General features: G+C 57.2%; 1 protein-coding gene across 3 annotated transcripts in view; it reads left to right on the top strand.

Annotated features, from left to right (window-relative positions):
• Window positions 1–17,732, top strand: part of FADS2 (fatty acid desaturase 2) — a 64,853-nt gene extending 47,121 nt beyond the window's left edge. For all 3 annotated transcript variants that reach the window (XM_067748787.1, XM_067748785.1, XM_067748786.1), the window contains 8 exons: window positions 407–532; window positions 8,958–9,018; window positions 9,430–9,506; window positions 14,209–14,306; window positions 14,569–14,665; window positions 14,971–15,050; window positions 15,510–15,635; window positions 15,991–17,732. In XM_067748787.1, the coding sequence (XP_067604888.1) occupies window positions 407–532; window positions 8,958–9,018; window positions 9,430–9,506; window positions 14,209–14,306; window positions 14,569–14,665; window positions 14,971–15,050; window positions 15,510–15,635; window positions 15,991–16,042 (717 nt within the window). In that variant the 3' untranslated portion in view covers window positions 16,043–17,732. The remainder of the gene's footprint in view (window positions 1–406; window positions 533–8,957; window positions 9,019–9,429; window positions 9,507–14,208; window positions 14,307–14,568; window positions 14,666–14,970; window positions 15,051–15,509; window positions 15,636–15,990) is intronic.

Here is a 17,732-nt window from a genome sequence, read left to right as displayed (position 1 = left end):
TTCTTACTGTTCCCAAAACAGTAGGGTTCCCCTCTGCGCAACACACGCCAACAGGAGGCCAGCAGAGGATGAGGGAGGTGGAGCCTCACGCCCGGTGTTGGCAGAGAGCTGAGACTCCACCGCACGTGCTGAAGCACGTGCCTCTCTGTCCATCCCCAGCACCGTCTTATGATCAGGGAAATAGGCCTGGAGGGGGGGAGTGACCTGGCTCCATACGGAAGCACTCTGGACTCAGCACTGGCAGGACTGCATTCTGACTCTCAGGGGCCCGAGGCCCTGTGTATAAGGGAGAAGTCAGCCCTGAGTATTGGACCTGCTGGGAACTGGTCCTGAGCTGGGCCTGTCGTGGATCCCCTTCCTGCGCACCGAGGACTGCACTGCTCACCCCCTATTCCTCCCCCGACAGGGTGCTTCTGCCAACTGGTGGAACCATCGCCACTTCCAGCACCACGCCAAGCCCAACATCTTCCACAAGGACCCGGATGTGAACATGCTGCATGTGTTTGTCCTGGGTAAATGGCAGCCCATTGAGGTACGATGAAGGGGACCAAGTGGCCATGGGCAGTGTTGGGCCTGCGCAGGGATCAGGGGAGGAATCCCGTAGGGTGGAGAGTGTCTGATGTTTACACGAAAACCTTTCCTGGACACCCTGAATTATTCAAGCTGAAATGTCTGTGGGATGGCGTCCTGTGTAAATAATGGATACAGATCCTTATGAGAGTGGTCGATGCCTCCCCACCTCCCATGGGCCGGGGAAGAGCATTTCCTGGCTTGTTCCTTCCAGTTTAGCAGGAAGGCACAATTCCAGAGCTCAAGCTTGGTCCCCGAAGACCAGCCCCAGGAAACCTTACCTGGAGGGTCACAGTCCCCGATGCTGGGAGGGACCTCAACGGGGTCTGGTCCCACCTGCTTCACCACAGATGCCAAGCAGCGCTTGGCAGGAGGAGGGTGTGTGTTCAGGGTGACAACTAGGCCCTTTCCTTCCACTCCATCACACTGCCTTGTTTTTACATTAGTTTTTTAAAATTATTATTATTATAAATATAGAACATACCTGTTACAAGCATTTAAATAATAACAGAAATAGAGCAAACTAAGAAGTGAGTCTCCTATTATCTCTACCATCCCCCCTTTGCCTCTAGTGTCATGCCCCGAGGGTGACCACTGTGGACAACATACTACAAAATCCTTCCAGATATTTTCTATGTGTCTAGACACACACACATATCTTTTTTTAAACACAAAAATTAAAACTTAAACAATTTTTCTGCAACTTGCTGCCTCACCAAACGTACACTTCCTTGCTGGAGTCAGAGGTGTATGGGCCTCCACCTGGGGCTGTCCAAGTGCTCTGTCGTAGTTCTATGCCATAATGTAACCCACACTATTTTATGACAGGAAAAATTGGTGTTGCTAAGTCTTTGAATAAAGGCCCCCCCGCCAACGCCTTTAAAGAATGTAAAGACTGTCCTCATTTAACATTCTGTGAAAAGTAGAGCCTCTATGTGACAGCCTCTAAAAAAATCTACATATGCTTTACTTTTCAGAAATACATTGGTGATGTAAACTAAAGTTTAGAAGATCCTTGTTGCTTTTACGCACATCTTAAGTGTGACGCGCAGAGTAGGGGCCCGATAAGCGTTTGCCACGAGAGGCATGTTTACCCTCAGTAAGGAGCAGTGTCTTTAGTTGGTCGTAGTCCCAGTAGTGTTGGCCTCCAAGGATTGGAACAGGGAGAGAAGAGAGCCTGTCCCCTCAATCCTGGTTGGTACCCCCCTCTCCTGTTTCATATCTATCTGACAGAATATCTGAGCAGAAACGTGGGTTTTCTGTGATGTTGTCAATTCAGAGGAAATTAGCCAAAATTCAGTACTTTGGAAGTGTGGAGGCTCTCTGGCTGGGCAAGGATTTTATTCTCTGCCAAAATACATGCTTACGTTTTCCTTCTAGGAAAGAGTTTGCTCGCTTTGATTTGAGGTGTCTAGATAGCAGGACTGATTAACCTGGGTCCATCTGATAAGAAGACAAAGGCTTCCCTTTCTGGGTGAGGCTTCATGCTGTAGAGCTGTTGACTGGCTTGACAAATGCTCTCTGTGTCCCTGAAAACGAAATCTAGTCTCACCAGTGATGCTGGCAACAAGGCGTCTCTCCTCTCTGTGGGGTGGCCGGCGAAACTTCTTCCAACATTTCTCCCTAGACGCCTCTCGAATGCCGACTTCTGGGGAGGGGGTGCGGTGGGAGGATTTGGGGATCTGGCCATCCAGTTGCCAGTGGCCTTGAAAGACCATGGCCACGGCCACGGTGCTCCATGAAATCCTTTCTCTCACATACTCGGGGGAAAGGCCAGCTGTTTCTGGGTTCCTGGTTGAGCCATACCCTGGTGTCCACAGGACCATGCTGCCTGGAAGGGACCTTTCTTTTATGCTTAGAAAGTTCTTCATATATTTTCAGTGTTTCATGGTTTCACTTTTTTTTTGGCCGTATGGTATGCGGGATCTTAGTCCCCTGAGCAGGGATCGAACCCGTGCCCCCTGCAGTGGAAGCGTGGAGTCCTAACAACTGGACCGCCAGGGAAGTCCCTGGTTTCACTTTTATTTATTTATAATTTTTAATTTTTTAAATTTTTTGGCCGCACCACGTGGCATGTGGGATCTTAGTTCCTGGACCTGGGATTGGAGAATTTCTCCTTCTCATATGGTGGACTTAGAGCAGTGAGGAACCTTCTTGCTACAGAAAAAGAATATCCCGCAAAGAGAGGCCATGATTCCTTGAGGCCCTGTTGTTTTCCAAGATCTCCAAAACCCACTTCCTGCCTCCAAAAGAAAAGTTAGAATGAAGCTGGGAGGTTGGCCAGGAGGAGCTGGGGAAGCTGGATCTTGGGCAACTATACGAAGCCAGGGCCCTCAAGGAGGACTGAAGTGTCCCATGCTGGTGGCACCCTCTGGCTCCTGGCAGAAGCAGAGGCAAATCCCCTTTGGAGGGAAGTGTCCAAATACAGGTAAGAAGATTCCCATTGGTTAATACCAAGTAATGAGCTCCCAATCAGAGATCGCCAGCACAGAAGGAGGCTAGCCACTATGAGTGAGAATCAGAAGAAACAACATAGAACAGATTTAGATGCTATAGAACCCCGGATACTCAGGTCCTATGTACAATATAGAAAGGTTATGTATGAACTTAAGATAAATAAACAAGTGATTATTAAAGAGAACCAAACAGATTTTTGAATGACCAAATGAAGTGTAGATATAGATGTATATCTCCAAAAGAATGGGTTAAATAGATTAGACAGAGCTAAAGAGAGAATTAGAGTCCTGGAAAATATATATAAATAATCAAAAAGTAATATGGTTTGCTCTCTGTTGGGTCCCCAGGGCCTGTGCATAGTAGGCCCTCAGCGTATGTTTGTTGAATGAATAAGCTGCTTTGTGTCGGCCTGTGCTGGGAGTTGGAGGCTCGGAGCTGGCCATTGTCCCTCTTCCTAGGATACTCCCAGCCCAGTGAAGGAGCTAAGACGCGCCCTCAGATGGGCATGTTACCCTCTAGGGGGTAGCAGGAGACATCAAGCCAGCAGCTCTGTTGAGGGTGTTAGGAGTTGAGGGAGTGCTGACAGCAGGGATCTGCACCCAGGGAAGGGGGAGAGTTCTACGGGGTCGAGAGGGGTCTGCAGGTGGAGAGGGTCTGGCTGTGGATGAGAAGTGGTGGAGCCCCATCAGAGCCTGGTTCCCTGGACCTCTTTTTTTTTTTTCTTTCTTTTTGGCTGCACTGTAGCATGTGGGGTCTTAGTTCCCCGACCAGGGATGGAACCCATGCCCCCTGCAGTGGAAGCGTGGAGTCTTAACCAGTAGACCGCCAGGGAGGTCCCCTGGTGTCACTTTTGAATGCTTGACTCTTGCCAAATGGGACTTGACTAAGACTGCTGGTCAACCTTCATAATTTTCAGGAGTCAGCCAGTTTTCCTGGTTCCCCCTCACCGGGTCACGCCACCCCTTCTGAGTGGGAGGGTATCCCCTCCTGAACCCCAGCACCTGGTCTGGGCTGAGCGTCAGCACGGGACGCTGTCTGGGTGACTTGGGCGTCGTGCCGATCCGTGCCGATCCATCCACAATGGCTCCTTAGAGCTCACTGCAAGCTTGTCGTGGGCCGACTTCCCTCCCGGAAAGCATTTACGTCTTTACATTCAACCTTTCCATCCAGAAATGAGACATCTTTCTCCATTTATGCTTGAGTCTCCTTTTTATATCTCTTAGAAAGGTTTTCCTTTTTTAAAAAAATTTATTTTTATGTATTTATTTATTGTTGGCTGTGTTGGGTCTTTGTTGCTGCGCACGGGCTTTCTCCAGTTGCGTCGAGCGGGGGCTACTCTTCATTGCCACGCGCGGACTTCTCATTGCGGTGCCTTCTCTTGTTGAGAGCACAAGCTCTAGGCGCGCGGCTTCAGTAGTTGTGGCACGTGGGCTCAGTAGTTGTGGCACGCAGGCTCAGTAGTTGTGGCGCACGGGGCTTAGTTGCTCCGCGGCATGCGGGATCTTCCGGACCAGGGCTTGAACCTGGGTTCCCTGCATTGGCAGGTGGATTCTTAACCACTGCGCCACCAGGGAAGTCCTCCTTTTCTTTATATGTCTTGTGAATTTTTTTTTTTTCAATTAAATCCTGGGTAACTTCTATTTTTTGTCATTATGATAGGGGTTTCTCCAGTATTCAGGAAACCTGTTAATGTCTGGCTAGTTATCTTATGTCCAGCTAGTGTCCACTTATGTCTGCTTATGATTCTAGTTGTTTTTCAGTTGATTTTTTTGAATTTCCCGGGTAGACAGTCACATCCCTGAAAATAATGAAAATTTAGACTCTTTCTAATCGCTCTACACTCTTATTCCTGGCTTGGGTTTTATGGCATTACTGGAACTTCAGAACAGAATTCGTGGTGATGTCAAGGACGGTCTTGTTTTGCTCATCCTGCCCCTCCACCACCCACTTTTTTTTTTTTTTTTTCCATATCATGGGGGGGAACGAGGAGGCCCTTAGCCCTGTAGCTCTGTAAACGGGCTCTCAGAAGCTGGGGATGTTTCTGCCTTCCTGCCTGAGATCCTGCTTTTCCTGCCCATCTGGGAGGCTCTCCCTGCCCCACGGCCTGTCTGCAGCTGACCCTCCAGGCTTCCTTCTTGAACAGGCCAAATATTCCCTTGGAGCACCTGTGGCCCTCCTCTCAGGGCCCTCGCATGCCTGCCGTGGCCATGTTCCTCATTTCTGTGTGTGAGTCTGGGCAGGGCTTTGCAACTGCTCCCTTCCCCCTTCCCCTGACAGACAAGGAAGGGCCTGGTCATTCCTCAGACTTTTTTTTTTTTTTTTTTTGCGGTACGCGGACCTCTCACTGTTGTGGCCTCTCCCACTGCGGAGCACAGGCTCCGGACGCGCAGGCTCAGCAGCCATGGCTCACAGGCCCAGCCACTCCGCGGCATGTGGGATCTTCCCGGACCGGGGCACGAACCCGTGTCCCCTGCATTGGCAGGTGGACTCTCAACCACCGCGCCACCAGGGAAGCCCATCCTCAGACATTTTGTTCTAATGCTGAAAAGTCCCCTGCACATGCCCCTGGCACCCCCTCAGCCTATAATCCAAGCCTGGCCTTGTGGTCCTTCCAGAGGCTGAGCGCAGGAGGGTCAGCTGGCCGGGGCCCAGGGTTGTGGGCCTCCGGGAAGACAGGCCGCCGGCGCTGGCCGTACTCCACCTCCCTCTGCCTCGGGCCTGTGCTCCCTTCAGCCTCGGCTTGAGGACGTGTCAAAGCAGGATCTGCACGTGCCGCCACTCCCTGGGGTCTGGACACGACAAGCCACCCGGATCCTCGCCCGCAGCTCGAGTGGAAGCACCCCTATCCTCCTGCAACTCCCCTGTGATGGCCTCATGACCCGAGCTTTCTCCCTGTGTGTGATAAGGACTGTCCTGGAGGGCAGAGGCCTGTGGTCCCCACTGGGGAGGAAGGTTGACTCTTACTGAGTCCCCGGGCCTAGCACTGTGCCGAGCACTGCACGTGGGGCGTCCCTTAATCCTTGCTTAACCGGGAGGCAGGAGCCCTCATGAAACCCATTTTATAGATGGAGCAGCTGAGGCTGAGAGAGAAATAACTTGCTCAAGGCTACAGCTAGAAGAGCAGTGCCGCCATCCAAACCCAGGCTGCCTGGCTCCCAGCCTGGGCTTCCGGGTCCTGTGGGGCCCTGCCTGGGGCCACCACCTGCTGGACACTAGAGGCCTGTGTTTGTTGGATCCCTCCAGCTTCCCGATGAATTAAGAAGCCAGGAGCCCCTCCTCCTAGCTTGGTACATTCTGAAACAGCTCTCCCCATCCCTTCCCTGTGCCCATGACATACAACTGAGTGTTGCAAAGAACTGAGCGTGTGAAAGTCAAGAAACCAGAAGGTTGGCCCCGGGCCGGGCCTGGCATCACCAAACCACAGCTGTGCCTGGCTGGTTTTCGGAGGAAAGCTAGTGCCCTGGATCAGCCTTACCCTGACAGGTGACCTTGCAGTTCCCCTAACTGAGGTCATCAAGACGGGAACAGGCGTCCCGTGACATTTCGCACGTTACCACACACGGGCGCACGTGTAACCGTGACTGGCCTTCCCCCACGGTCCTGAAGTGCTTTCACGGCCCCATCACCAACGGGCCCTCGACAGCCCTAAGAAGTACTAAGAAGTACCCATCATACCTCCACTTGACAAATAAGGAGCCCACAGCTCATGGGGTGGGAGGGCGCGGGGACAGCAAAGCAATTTGCTCAAATAACAGATTGTTTCCAAATCTTGAGCCCCCGCCTCTCTAAGGCTGGGAGCCCTCAGGGGTGGACAGGGGAGGCCTGCCGCTGCCTGGGGGCAGGGACTTGGCAGCTCCCACACGACAGTCTGGGGCATTGAGGGGACACGCATGGGAGCCTGCAGTGCTAAGCGGCCAGGGGCAGCTGGGGAGCATCAGCCCCGTGTAATCTCCTGTCACCCCCTACAGGGCACCATGGATCAGTGCAAATAGGGTGCTTACTGTGCAAATGCAGCTTCAAACCAACTCCCCAGCTGCGCCCACCCCTGAGACCTTCTGTGGGGTCCCTCTGCCAGCCAGCCTGCGCTGCCTTCAGTGCTCACTCCCCGAGTAGAGTTGGACCAATCTGAGGGTCTTCTGGGCCTGGGGCTGTCCACTAGGTTGACCTGTGGGGCAGAGATGTAGGAGGCCTCCTGTCCAGGGCTGGAGAAGCATGCAGACAATGTCTGGGCCCGGTTCCTGGCTTCTGGGAGGAGGTTAGAGCAAGACCTGGGGGCCTGTTCTGTGGGCCCCATGCTCCCCAGAACTCAGACCACCAGACCGGCCGCTCAGGGGCGCCTCTAATCCCTCCCTCCTCTGGAAAGTTGTCCAGAACTGTGTCTGGTGTCCCCCGGCTGGGACCTCTCCAAGGCCAGCCGCAATCTCACTGACAGCCTTCGTGCAAAGGACGTGCATTCTGGGGATGGGTGAGACCCCTGCCAAGGCACAGGGGGCCGCACGGAGCAAAGGGATTGATTCTGGTGGTGCTTCAGCTGGGTGGGCCACGGCCATGGCCTCTGTGCCAAGATGCACGTCCTGGGGACAGGCTTGGCTTTGCTCCCACCGGGGCCCCTCTGTCCGTGGGCTCTCCCTGTGATTTTGGCAATCCCTCCCCTCTTGTGTTCTCACCTCAAGAACAGGAGCACAGGCCTAGAGGACGTCCAGGGTTTCGCCGTCCATATCATGCTTTGATCTCCCAGCTGAAGGAAGCAGCAGTGGACATGATTGGATGAGAGCGCGCCAGCCTCCGGAGCCGGGCGTGGGGTTGGGGGAGGGGGGCTGAGGAGCTGTGGCCCGGGGGTCAGCCCCTGGCATTTGCGCCCTTGTTCTCATTGGCTCCTCTTGGCAACCAGTGATTCGGATGCCAAACAGGGCTCAGGCGGGCTCCGCGACCTGTGCGGTGTCTCAGCGCAGGTGAGACGCAGAGCCGAAGCCCAGGCTCCCCACACAGACCCCCAGCATCGCAGGTGCCCCTCTTCGAGCAGCATCTTTTGGTCTCAGTCCCCTAAGGGCCAGGTGGGCTGGTCCCTGTGGGGGTGGACCTTGAATTAAGGAGCTGCAGGGGCCCTGTGGGGCCGTGGGTCCCCTCACCCGGGTTCATGGTCAGTGTGGCCTGAGCCACTTGGTACAGTGAGGATGCCCACGCCCCAGCCAGCCCTCCCAGCCCATCTCACTTGAATGTCTGGGTGTCAGGGTGCCCTGGGTAGGACCAGGTGACCAGGTGTGGCCTGAAGAGTCCACGTGGTCCTCGTGGTGACCTCTTCTGGCCCGCCGGCATCCTCAAGTGAAAAGTCTCGGCCTGGGAATTGCAGGAGGCTCCGAGAAGGTAGATGCGTCTGGCCTGGTGACTGTTAACGATTCCCCAGGCCCTTACCTGAATTCTCCTGCCCATTGCGGGCTCCAGGGAGCTTCTCAGGGGGACCCAGGAGCTTTTCTGTCTCCCAAAGGGCTGGAAACTGGCCAAGGAGCTCCCTCTGGGTGTCTGTGCCCCCCACGTGCACTGTTGAGTTGTGCATTCACTCAGCATTTATTTAGTGCCTGTCGCATGGGCTCTGCGTCCACTTTCTTGGGTCCAGATCCCAGCCGGCCCTGTGGCCTCGGGCAGTGATTTGACCCAGAGCTTCAGCTTTGGAAGCACTGCTCGTAGAGGAGCGCATGAGCTGAGGTCAGCACGGGATGCAGCTTGGCATCGGCACGCCCAGCGAGGGCTGAGGAAGTGTTGGCCGGAAGGGCCGGGGGCCCACAGGGGCCCAGCCCTGGGAGCCCAGGGTGCAGAGGGCAGAAGCCCCCTGGGCAGGAGGAAGGAACGGTGCTGCAGAGCAGGTGGAGGAGAGCACGGGAGGCTGGAGCCTGAGGGGTGCCGGGGGCTCATGGTCTCTGCTCTCTCCTCAGTACGGCAAGAAGAAGCTGAAATACCTGCCTTACAACCACCAGCACGAGTACTTCTTCCTGAGTGAGTGCTGGGGCACCCCGCAACCACACCCGGACCCCCTTGTCACCCCAGTGTGGCCCTCTGTCTCCCCTCCCACCTGACAACCTTCCAGACCCAGAAAGTGACACCAGACCTGGGAGAGGAGAAGGGACCACAGCAGCCATCCCAGGCAAACCCCACGTGGCCCATGATGCAGAAGGGACATGGGCCCAGACACCTGCCCAGGGTCCCACACTCATGATGGCTGGGCGGGGTGCCAGCAGGTGCTGTCTGCTCCCAGCCCCCTCCTCGGGTACCGGGGCCCCGGCCACCTCTGCCCGGGAGCTGCAGAGCTGACACCACATTCCGGCTTCTGCCCCCAGCTCCCTCCCGTCTTCCAGGCCCACCCGGGTGAGGCAGGCCCTCTAAGTGCCTCTCCTCTCTCTCCTGCAGTTGGGCCACCGCTGCTCATCCCCCTATACTTCCAGTACCAGATCATCATGTCCATGATCGTTCACAGAGACTGGGTGGTGAGTCCAGGGGGCCCGGGAGTGTGGGGAGGAGGGCGACGGAGGCGAGTGGACCTGGGGGTCTGCAGGGCCCCTGGCATCTCCTCCTGGGGTGGCTGCCTTGCCACCCTCAGGAAGGGACTAGCTCTGAGGCTGCCAGGAGCCAGGGAGGCCATAGCACCCCAACCCTAAAGATCCCCCCACACAGGGCACCCACTGGGAGAGCCACGGCCTTGGCAGAGCTCCTCAGAAAGTTCCTGAAGGCAACGTATGAGCCCGCCCATCCAAGGCTCTGCTCCAGCCATCGCCCTCCTGTGTCCCCGTGCGGCCCCTAAGACCCGGTGGACCGGGCCACACTGCACTCTGGTTGGTAAATGGAGAGCCGCCGGGCACTTAGTTTGCTGCAGCTGCATGAGAGAGTGCCACAAACTGAGTGGCGTTTCTGTTAAAGGACAGCATCGCATGTCTCGCAGCTCTGGAGGCTAGAGCCCGAGATCAAGGTGTCTGCAGGGTTGGTCCTTCTGAGGTCTCTGAGGAAGGATCTAGTCCAGGCCTCTCTCCCTGACTTGTGAATGACCATCATCTCGTCCCTGTGTCCCTCACCTTTCCTCTGTGTGTGTCTGTATCTGTGTCAGGTCTTCCCCTTTGTATAAGGACACTAATCCTAGTGGATTAGGGCCCGCCCTAATGACCTCATTTCCACTAATTACATCTGCAAGGACCCTATGTCCCAATAAGGTCCCGCTGTGAGGTCCTGGGGGTTAAGACCTCAACACACTCATTTTAGGGGCCGTGATCCAGCCCGTAACTCCAGAGAGAGAAAGGGACCCTGGAGAGGGCCGTGTGGCGTGGTGCACAGAGGTCCTTGGCTTGATGTAGATGTGCAGGCGTGGTTCTGTGGAAGAGGACGATGTGCCCGTGGTGGGATGCCCTGGGTGGAGCAGTGACCCTCGGCAGAGACTGCTTTGGGCAGAGCAGGATTCCCTGGGGCGGGGACAGGGCCCCTGCCCTCGGGACCAAGCGGAGAGCCACTGAGTCAGTATTGCTCGTCTTTTTTTAAAAACCTAGTTTCATAAATGAAGATATTGAAACTCTAAGAGTTTGGGACTTGCCCAAGGTGACACCGAGGGGTGGGTCAGGCACTAGAACCCAGACCTCCCGATGCCACGGCCTGGATCCTGTCCCCACACCCCAACCACCACTGTCCATGTTTGTACAGCAATGGAAGCGCTTCAAAGTACTTTGTCTTACGTTCTCTCCTTGGCGTTATTGACAAAGGTGCCTGCTGATTCTGCTAAGAGGGCCAGGCCTGGGACTCGGGAGCAGGTGGGGCTGTTTGGGGAGGAGGTGGGAGTCTGAGGTCTCTGCCAGCCCCGTGCTGGTAAAACCTGTACTACACTCTTCTAAGACACGCTCTTTTATCCGTACCCACTGTGTTCCGGGAACGGTTAAGCACTGCCCCCTACGTCGTGTCATCTAACCCCGTTTTGCCAGCAAGGCAGGCACAGGCCAGAGGGAAGGAGTTTCTGGATCAGTTAAGTGGTGGAAATTGGAATCCAGGTCTCCTGCACCTGAGCTCACCTGGGCCCTGGAAGGGGTCACAGCAGAAAGGGACCGCGATGCTGCTGCTGCCGGGGGTACTTGAATCTGCTTTCATGGCAAATGACTCCTGACATGAATATTTAATCCTTATTTTATTTTTTAAACTGTGTTTGTTACCTCAGGAACAAAGCATTACATAGGGACAGCGGGAAAGGGAATCAGACTTTGTACCTGAACCGGCTCAGGTGGCCCCGCCAGGGACATTTGATCGGGCCCCTCAGGGCAGAGCTCTCCCGCTGGGGAGTAGGGTTCAAGCTTGGGTTTCTAGTACAAAACTGTAGCTGACTGCAGCCAGGCATGGCGCCAGACCCAGCGCTCCCCTCAGGGGCCCACATGGGCAGAGGCATGCCCTGCGCTGTGGTTTTCTGATTCATGGTAACAGTGAGCTTGGGTGCCACGTGTGGCTGTGACCTGGGGCAGTGGTCCTCAACAGGCACAATTCTACTGAGCCACTTGGCAACATCTGGGAGACTTTTTTTTTTTTTTGGCCGCGGCATGCGGGATCTTAGCTCCCTGACCAGGGATCGAACCCGTGCCCCCTGTAGTGGAAGCTCAGAGTCTTAACCACTGGACCACCAGGGAAGTCCTGGGAGACATTTCTGATTGTCACAACTCAGGGCGGGTGGAGAGCTGTTGGCCTCTAGTGGGCATCCTACCGTGCCCACGACAGCCCCCCAGAGCTGAGAATTATCCAGCCCCAAATGCCAGCCAGCGTTGCCAGTGGTTACATCCTGGGGATGTTTCCCAGGCCTCAACTTCCTGGAGGTCCGCTGTATCCGATACCACTTACTGCTCCTTCTTAAAATTCTCCGTGTCAGCTTCCAAGTGCCGCCTCTGCTGGTTCTCCTCCACCTGTGTTTCCCTGCATCTCCTCCATCCCCTACCTGTGAAACCAGTGGTCCCACAGTCACGTATCGCTCCGCACAACAATACCTAAGAACGCACCTCCGTTAATATATACGTACATACTACTGCACTGCTTACGCACAAACACGGAATTAAAATGAATGTTTAGACCGCCTCGGTCCTGAGGTCTTGCCCTCCGCCCACCGCTGGCCCTTCGACTCCTCTCCGCAGCCGCTCCCCCCAACCCCTTCCTACCCCAGCTGATGGTACCCACGCCAGGGACCAGCCCAGATTCCTCATGACCAAGCAGTCCCCAGGTGGAGCTGTCCCTGCCTCTTAAATATTTCTGGAATCTGTTATCTCCTCCTCAGTGCCATGGGTCCTGGTTTGGGCCTCTGTCATTTCATTCCTGAGCTACTGGAATAACCGAATCTCCCCACCTCCAGTTGGCGGGGATCCAGTTTAAGATCCAGAAGGGACCACGTTCTTGTTTAAAGCTCTCAGTGGGTCTTCATTGCCGGCAAGGTAGAGGCCAGTCCCCCCAGGCGGACGTGACCTGGCCTTGGTGTCCCGCCTCCACCTCGAGCGCTTGGGCTGGGGTATATGGAGCATATAATCTGTATGCAAACACAGCCCTTGCCTGGTCTTTTCTCTGGGCTTTTCTTCGTATTGTCATCATTCTGCAAACATCCATCCTACTGTTCTTCGCTTAGCTGACGTCCGGCGTTTCCCAGCCCAGCACAGGCACCACCTCCTGATGGAGGCCCTTCCTAAATCAGGATCGGGTCGGGACGTCACGCCACACTCCCATCACCCCTGTGACTGTGTGTCCCCTTCCATATGACATTGAAGGGATCTCTGTATAAGTCTGTCCTTCCAGACGAGGGGCTCTGAAGGACTTCCTTTTGCCCCCAGCACCTAACTCGGTCCCTGACACAGAGAAGGCATTTACTGAGTGTTTGTGGAGCTTAACTGAACAGAGCTTGTTTGAAGGGTGAGTTTGCTGAGCAGATAAGGGGAGGAGCTTCCAGGTGGATGCAGTGAGACGCAGACGCTGCAGCACAGCCTGGCTGTGGAAGATGGGCTGCGGATGAGGCCAGGTCGGTGGGCAGGCATGTGAGGGCCGTGCAGCTACTAAGGGGCTGGATTTTACCCTTTATCCCCCGGCGGGGAAGGAGGCCCGTGACGGCTTTGAGGATCGCAGTGGCGTGGTCCAGCTTGCATGTTAGGAAAGTCTCTGTGGTCGCAAAGTGGTGCAGAGACCAGATTGGAGCCTTTAGAGCTCAGACTTGTGGACTGTGCTTATTGTTGCAACATCTTCAAGCCATGTAGAACCTCAGGGGGTGTGGGGGTGTTCTATTCCCATCCTGCAGATGGAGGAACTGAGGCACAGCTCAGAAAATTACTTACAGCTACACAGAGTAGGGTGGAGCTATAATTAACAGCCAGCAGCCTGACCCGGAGCCTCTGCTCTCATCACTACCCTGCCGAGTGTCTGGGAGAAGTGATGAGGGAGAGGAAACAGTCAGTGCAAAGGCCCTGAGGTGGGAACAGGCTGGGTCAGGGTGGCTGAGAAGACAGTGGTCCCCAATCCCTGTGGGCTGATCTGGGTGGGATGGGAGGGCTTAGGGAAAGATAGAGTCTGCTTGGAGCTAAGATGGTCGCTCTGGTTGCCATGGTTATGGAGCCACTGGGGCAGCTGGGGGAGGTGCTTGCCCAGGAAGGGAAGAGAGCCGAGAGGAAGAGGGGCCAGGAGGAGAATCAGGTGTGGGAAGAGGGCCAGCAGTGTCAGAGGTTGCTGGGAGGGCCCAGAGGCGGGCGATGGATGGTGTCCCTGGCCTTTGTTGTGCTGGAGTGAATGTCCGGGAAGGAGACCCAGGTGCTGATGAGCAGTTTGTGAACCTGCAGGTGTCAGGGGTGCGTGCAGATGGCAATGCACCTTCAGAATCCTCAGGACCATGAAAGAGCTGCTGACCCCCGGCCCCTCCCTATGGCTGGCATCTGCTGGTCCCCATCCCTGTTTACTTCCCTAAATGCAGAGCTTGCAGCCCCCTTCCTGTTGCTAAAACACTCAGCATTTCCCTAGACATATAAAGACAGTCGTGCACACCCTGCGCTGGCAGGCGCCGCGTCCTCAGTGGGCCTGGTGCCCAGTTTCACGGAGGCCCCTTGGCCCAGCAGTGAGAGGGAGGTGCTGTGTACACACACCTGTGGTCGGGAAGCCGTACCGGGGGGCGGGCGGGACACTCCCATATCTAACTGTTTCTCTCCACAGGACCTGGCCTGGGCCATCAGCTACTATGCCCGTTTCTTCATCACATACATCCCTTTTTATGGTGTCCTGGGGGCCATCATTTTCCTCAACTTCATCAGGTGCCTGCGCTTTGCTGGTTAATAATCCCTGGGCCCCTCGAGCACTGGCACTGATGGGGGCTTTGATGCGAGGCCCCCAAGAGGAAAGGCTCAGAGGTCCCCACTTCCTGCCCCGGCCCCTCATCAGGGGCTGCACTCGCTTCACCCCCCACCCGCCCTGGGCTGTGCGGGGTCGGGAGGGAGGCTCTGTTCCCACCGATTCCCCGGGCCCCGTGGAGACCGAGCATGCCGGGCTCCAGTGCTGAGCTGAGCTCGCTTCCAGGTTCCTGGAGAGCCACTGGTTTGTGTGGGTCACGCAGATGAACCACATCGTCATGGAGATTGACCAGGAGCCCTACCGTGACTGGTTCAGCAGCCAGGTGAGGGTGGCCAGAGCTGGCCACCGGGGCCCTGCGGAGCCTGGACCCGAGGTCCATGTCCTTGGTTCCCGGGAACGTGGCTGCCCAGTGGGCCCGGAGCCGTCCTGCGCTTCCTGGGGCTGCCTGTGTCCTTCCGCTGGGAGGAACAGGGCTGGGCAAGAGAGAGTGGCGGGGAGCTTTTGGAGGGACCAGTGGGGAATCTGGACAGGGCGGTGAGACCCCTGGGTAAGGCTGGGCCTCGTGGGAAGGAGACGGGGCCCTCTGTGCTTTGGCTCTTGGCCACTCATCCCCCTTCTCCCGGATAGCTGGTAGCCACCTGCAACGTGGAGCAGTCCTTCTTCAATGACTGGTTCAGCGGCCACCTCAACTTCCAGATCGAGCACCAGTGAGCGCAGGCGCGGGCGGGGAGGTGGGGGTGGGTGGAGGGTGGAGGCCGTACAGTGGAGGGAAGTAGCCACCAGCCTCCCCGGCAGAGGGCAGCAGTTGGGGACTACCTCTCTCTTCCCCAGTGAGGTCCCCCCACCGACCCTAGAGCGTATCTCCACCCCAGCGCCCCCCGAAGCCTGGAGAGCGGTTCTCCTGCCCTGGGCCACATGGTATAGTGGCGCCCACCCCTGCACGTGTGGCTTGGCATCTTCCTTGGTCCCGTGAGCCTAGCAGGGCAGGTGATTGGTCCCTTTATTGCCAGGGAACCCGAGGCCCGGCCCTCCCCCTCCACATGCCAGCCGCCCCTGTGGGCACATAGGGAGAGATGGACGGGGTCCCCTGGGCCCGGCCAGCCTCCAAGTGGGCTGTGAGAGGAGGTGGGTGCTTCCTCACGCCCGGCCCCCCGCACTCTCCCCAGCCTCTTCCCCACCATGCCCCGGCACAACCTGCACAAGGTCGCCCCGCTGGTGAGGTCCCTGTGCGCCAAGCATGGCATTGAGTACCAGCAGAAGCCGCTGCTGCAGGCCCTGCAGGACATCATCAGGTAAGGGCTGGCGGGCACGGGTGCTGGCGCCCCTGGAGGTCCGTGGGGCACAGGGGGGAGACTGAGAGGCATGTAGCTGGGACCACCCATGGTGAAGACGGGGTGACGAGAGGAGCCGAGGCCCTGCTGGCACTGGTGCCCCCCGCCGGCCCCTCTGTCGCTAGGAATTGCCTGGCCTCTGTGTGGGTTGGATGAGGACCTTCCCTTGGTCCTTCCACGGGGTCTCCCGGGGAGCCCTGAGCTAGCAGGCCCACAGGCCCCTGGCTGAGAGCTGAGAGGAGGCACCCATGCTCCCAGCCCCCCGCTTCCTGAGGCTCCCTGGTCCCTGACTGTCCCTATCCCTCTCTCTTCCCAGGTCCCTGAGGCAGTCTGGGCAGCTGTGGCTGGACGCCTACCTCCACAAATGAAGCTGCAGCCCTCTGGGTGCCCATGGGGAAGGGGGACCAGGTGGGGATGGTGGCCAAAGGGAAGGGTGGGACTTGGTTCAGGGGGGTGTCATGAGGCTGTGGTACCTGCTGGCTCACAGACTCTGGGTTCGGTCTTTCCTGTTTTGCTCTCTGGTTTCGCTGCCTTTGCGCCTCCCCCCAGCACCCTCCCTCCTGGGGCCTGCCCGGTCAGCCCGGCTCTCCCCACCTAGGAGCAGAGCCAGGTGGCTGCAGCCTGGCCACTACCCTCTGCCCCTAAGCATCTGCAGACCAGAGGTGCACAGGTGCAGCCTGTGGCCCCCACCCCCTTGCACCTGGCCTCCAGGCCTCACACCGCCTTCTGTTCTCCCTCCGATGCTCTTGAGGTCTGCGGGGCTGGGTCCTAGCCAGCAGGACGGCTCCCTGAGCCTGCAAGCCTGGCTTCACCCTCTCTGATGGCCGCCCACCGTCTGCCCCTATGTGGGGTGGCGTGCTTTGTGCCTGGGTCTCCTTCCCACCGCCAGGATCGGTACTTGGGGCGTCCCTGCAGGCCCCACTTTCTCTTCAGATGTCTTCAGCCCCTGGGCCCTGACGCCAGGCTCCCGGTGCCTGTAGCGCAGCCAGCTCAGGCCTCGGGGCCCAGGGAAATGTCCTCCTGGCCCCACTGGAGCCCTCTGGCCCAGGGCTCGAGCAGTTCCACCCTGCTGCCTCCCAGCTCCAGAGCCTGGGACTTTGGGTCCAAGGGGGCAGTGCCACAGATGGGCTTAGCAGAAGCAATGGCCAGGTCACGGGTCAGCCAGCCTGTAGGCTCAGCCCTGTCCCCCCATCCCTGTTCAGATGTTTGTCCTGGTTGAGAGGCCTAAAATTCCGGAGCAATCAGACCCTTCCCCAGAGTGCTCCGTTACCTACCGGGCAGTGCCAGCCAGTCCCTGGCTGCTTGGCCCGTGCAGACTTGGGTCCCACAGGCTGCAAGCGGGCACTGGAGCCTGGGGGCTCATCCCAGCCCCTCCCCAGGTTGGGGCTGCCCGCGTGGACACTCTCTTTCACCATCTATGCTGTCGTGTCTTTTCCTGGTTTTTTAACCTTTTGCTACAGGATGCATTCTGATGGGGGTGGCAACGGGACTGGGCCATGTGACAATCTGCCTGTTACCAGCCGCCCCTCGCAGCCTCCCCAGGCCCCACAGTGGGTTGAGCTGGGCTCACTCACTGAGGCCACGGTGGCCCTGAGTGTCGGGAGGCAGAGAAGGAAGGAGTCCCGGAGGAGGTGACCCTGAGGAGCCGGGGGTTTGGGGGAGACCTAGTGGGACAAGGAGGGGTTGGGGCTGGAGGCCAGACAGCTGAGGGGACAGGAAAGTGAGAGGGGAGGGTGGGGAGCTTGGTGCCCCTGGGAGGATCCAGAGCTGCTGCATTTGGAAATTAACCCACTAACCATTATGTAGCTCCAGGGGAGGGCGGGACAGGAACCAGCCGCTGGCCAGCCAAGAGGGACCCGCCCTGGCTGGTGATGGACCTTCAGGTTGCCATGGCAACGAGGGTCCGCCTGAGGCCCTCCCACTGAGAACACACTGGCCAGAAGAGCCGCTGTCCCTCCCCTGGGGCAGAATGGATCCATAGGGAACTGATCTTAATTTTTATCATGTTGCTTCCCCACCCCTACATTTTTGGAAATAAATGAAGTGATTTTATTCTCA

Source organism: Pseudorca crassidens, chromosome 9 (genome assembly GCF_039906515.1).
Source record: "Pseudorca crassidens isolate mPseCra1 chromosome 9, mPseCra1.hap1, whole genome shotgun sequence".
Lineage (NCBI taxonomy): Eukaryota > Metazoa > Chordata > Mammalia > Artiodactyla > Delphinidae > Pseudorca > Pseudorca crassidens.
The sequence above is the reverse complement of the archived record's forward strand: the minus strand, read 5'-3'. Positions and strand labels throughout refer to the sequence as shown.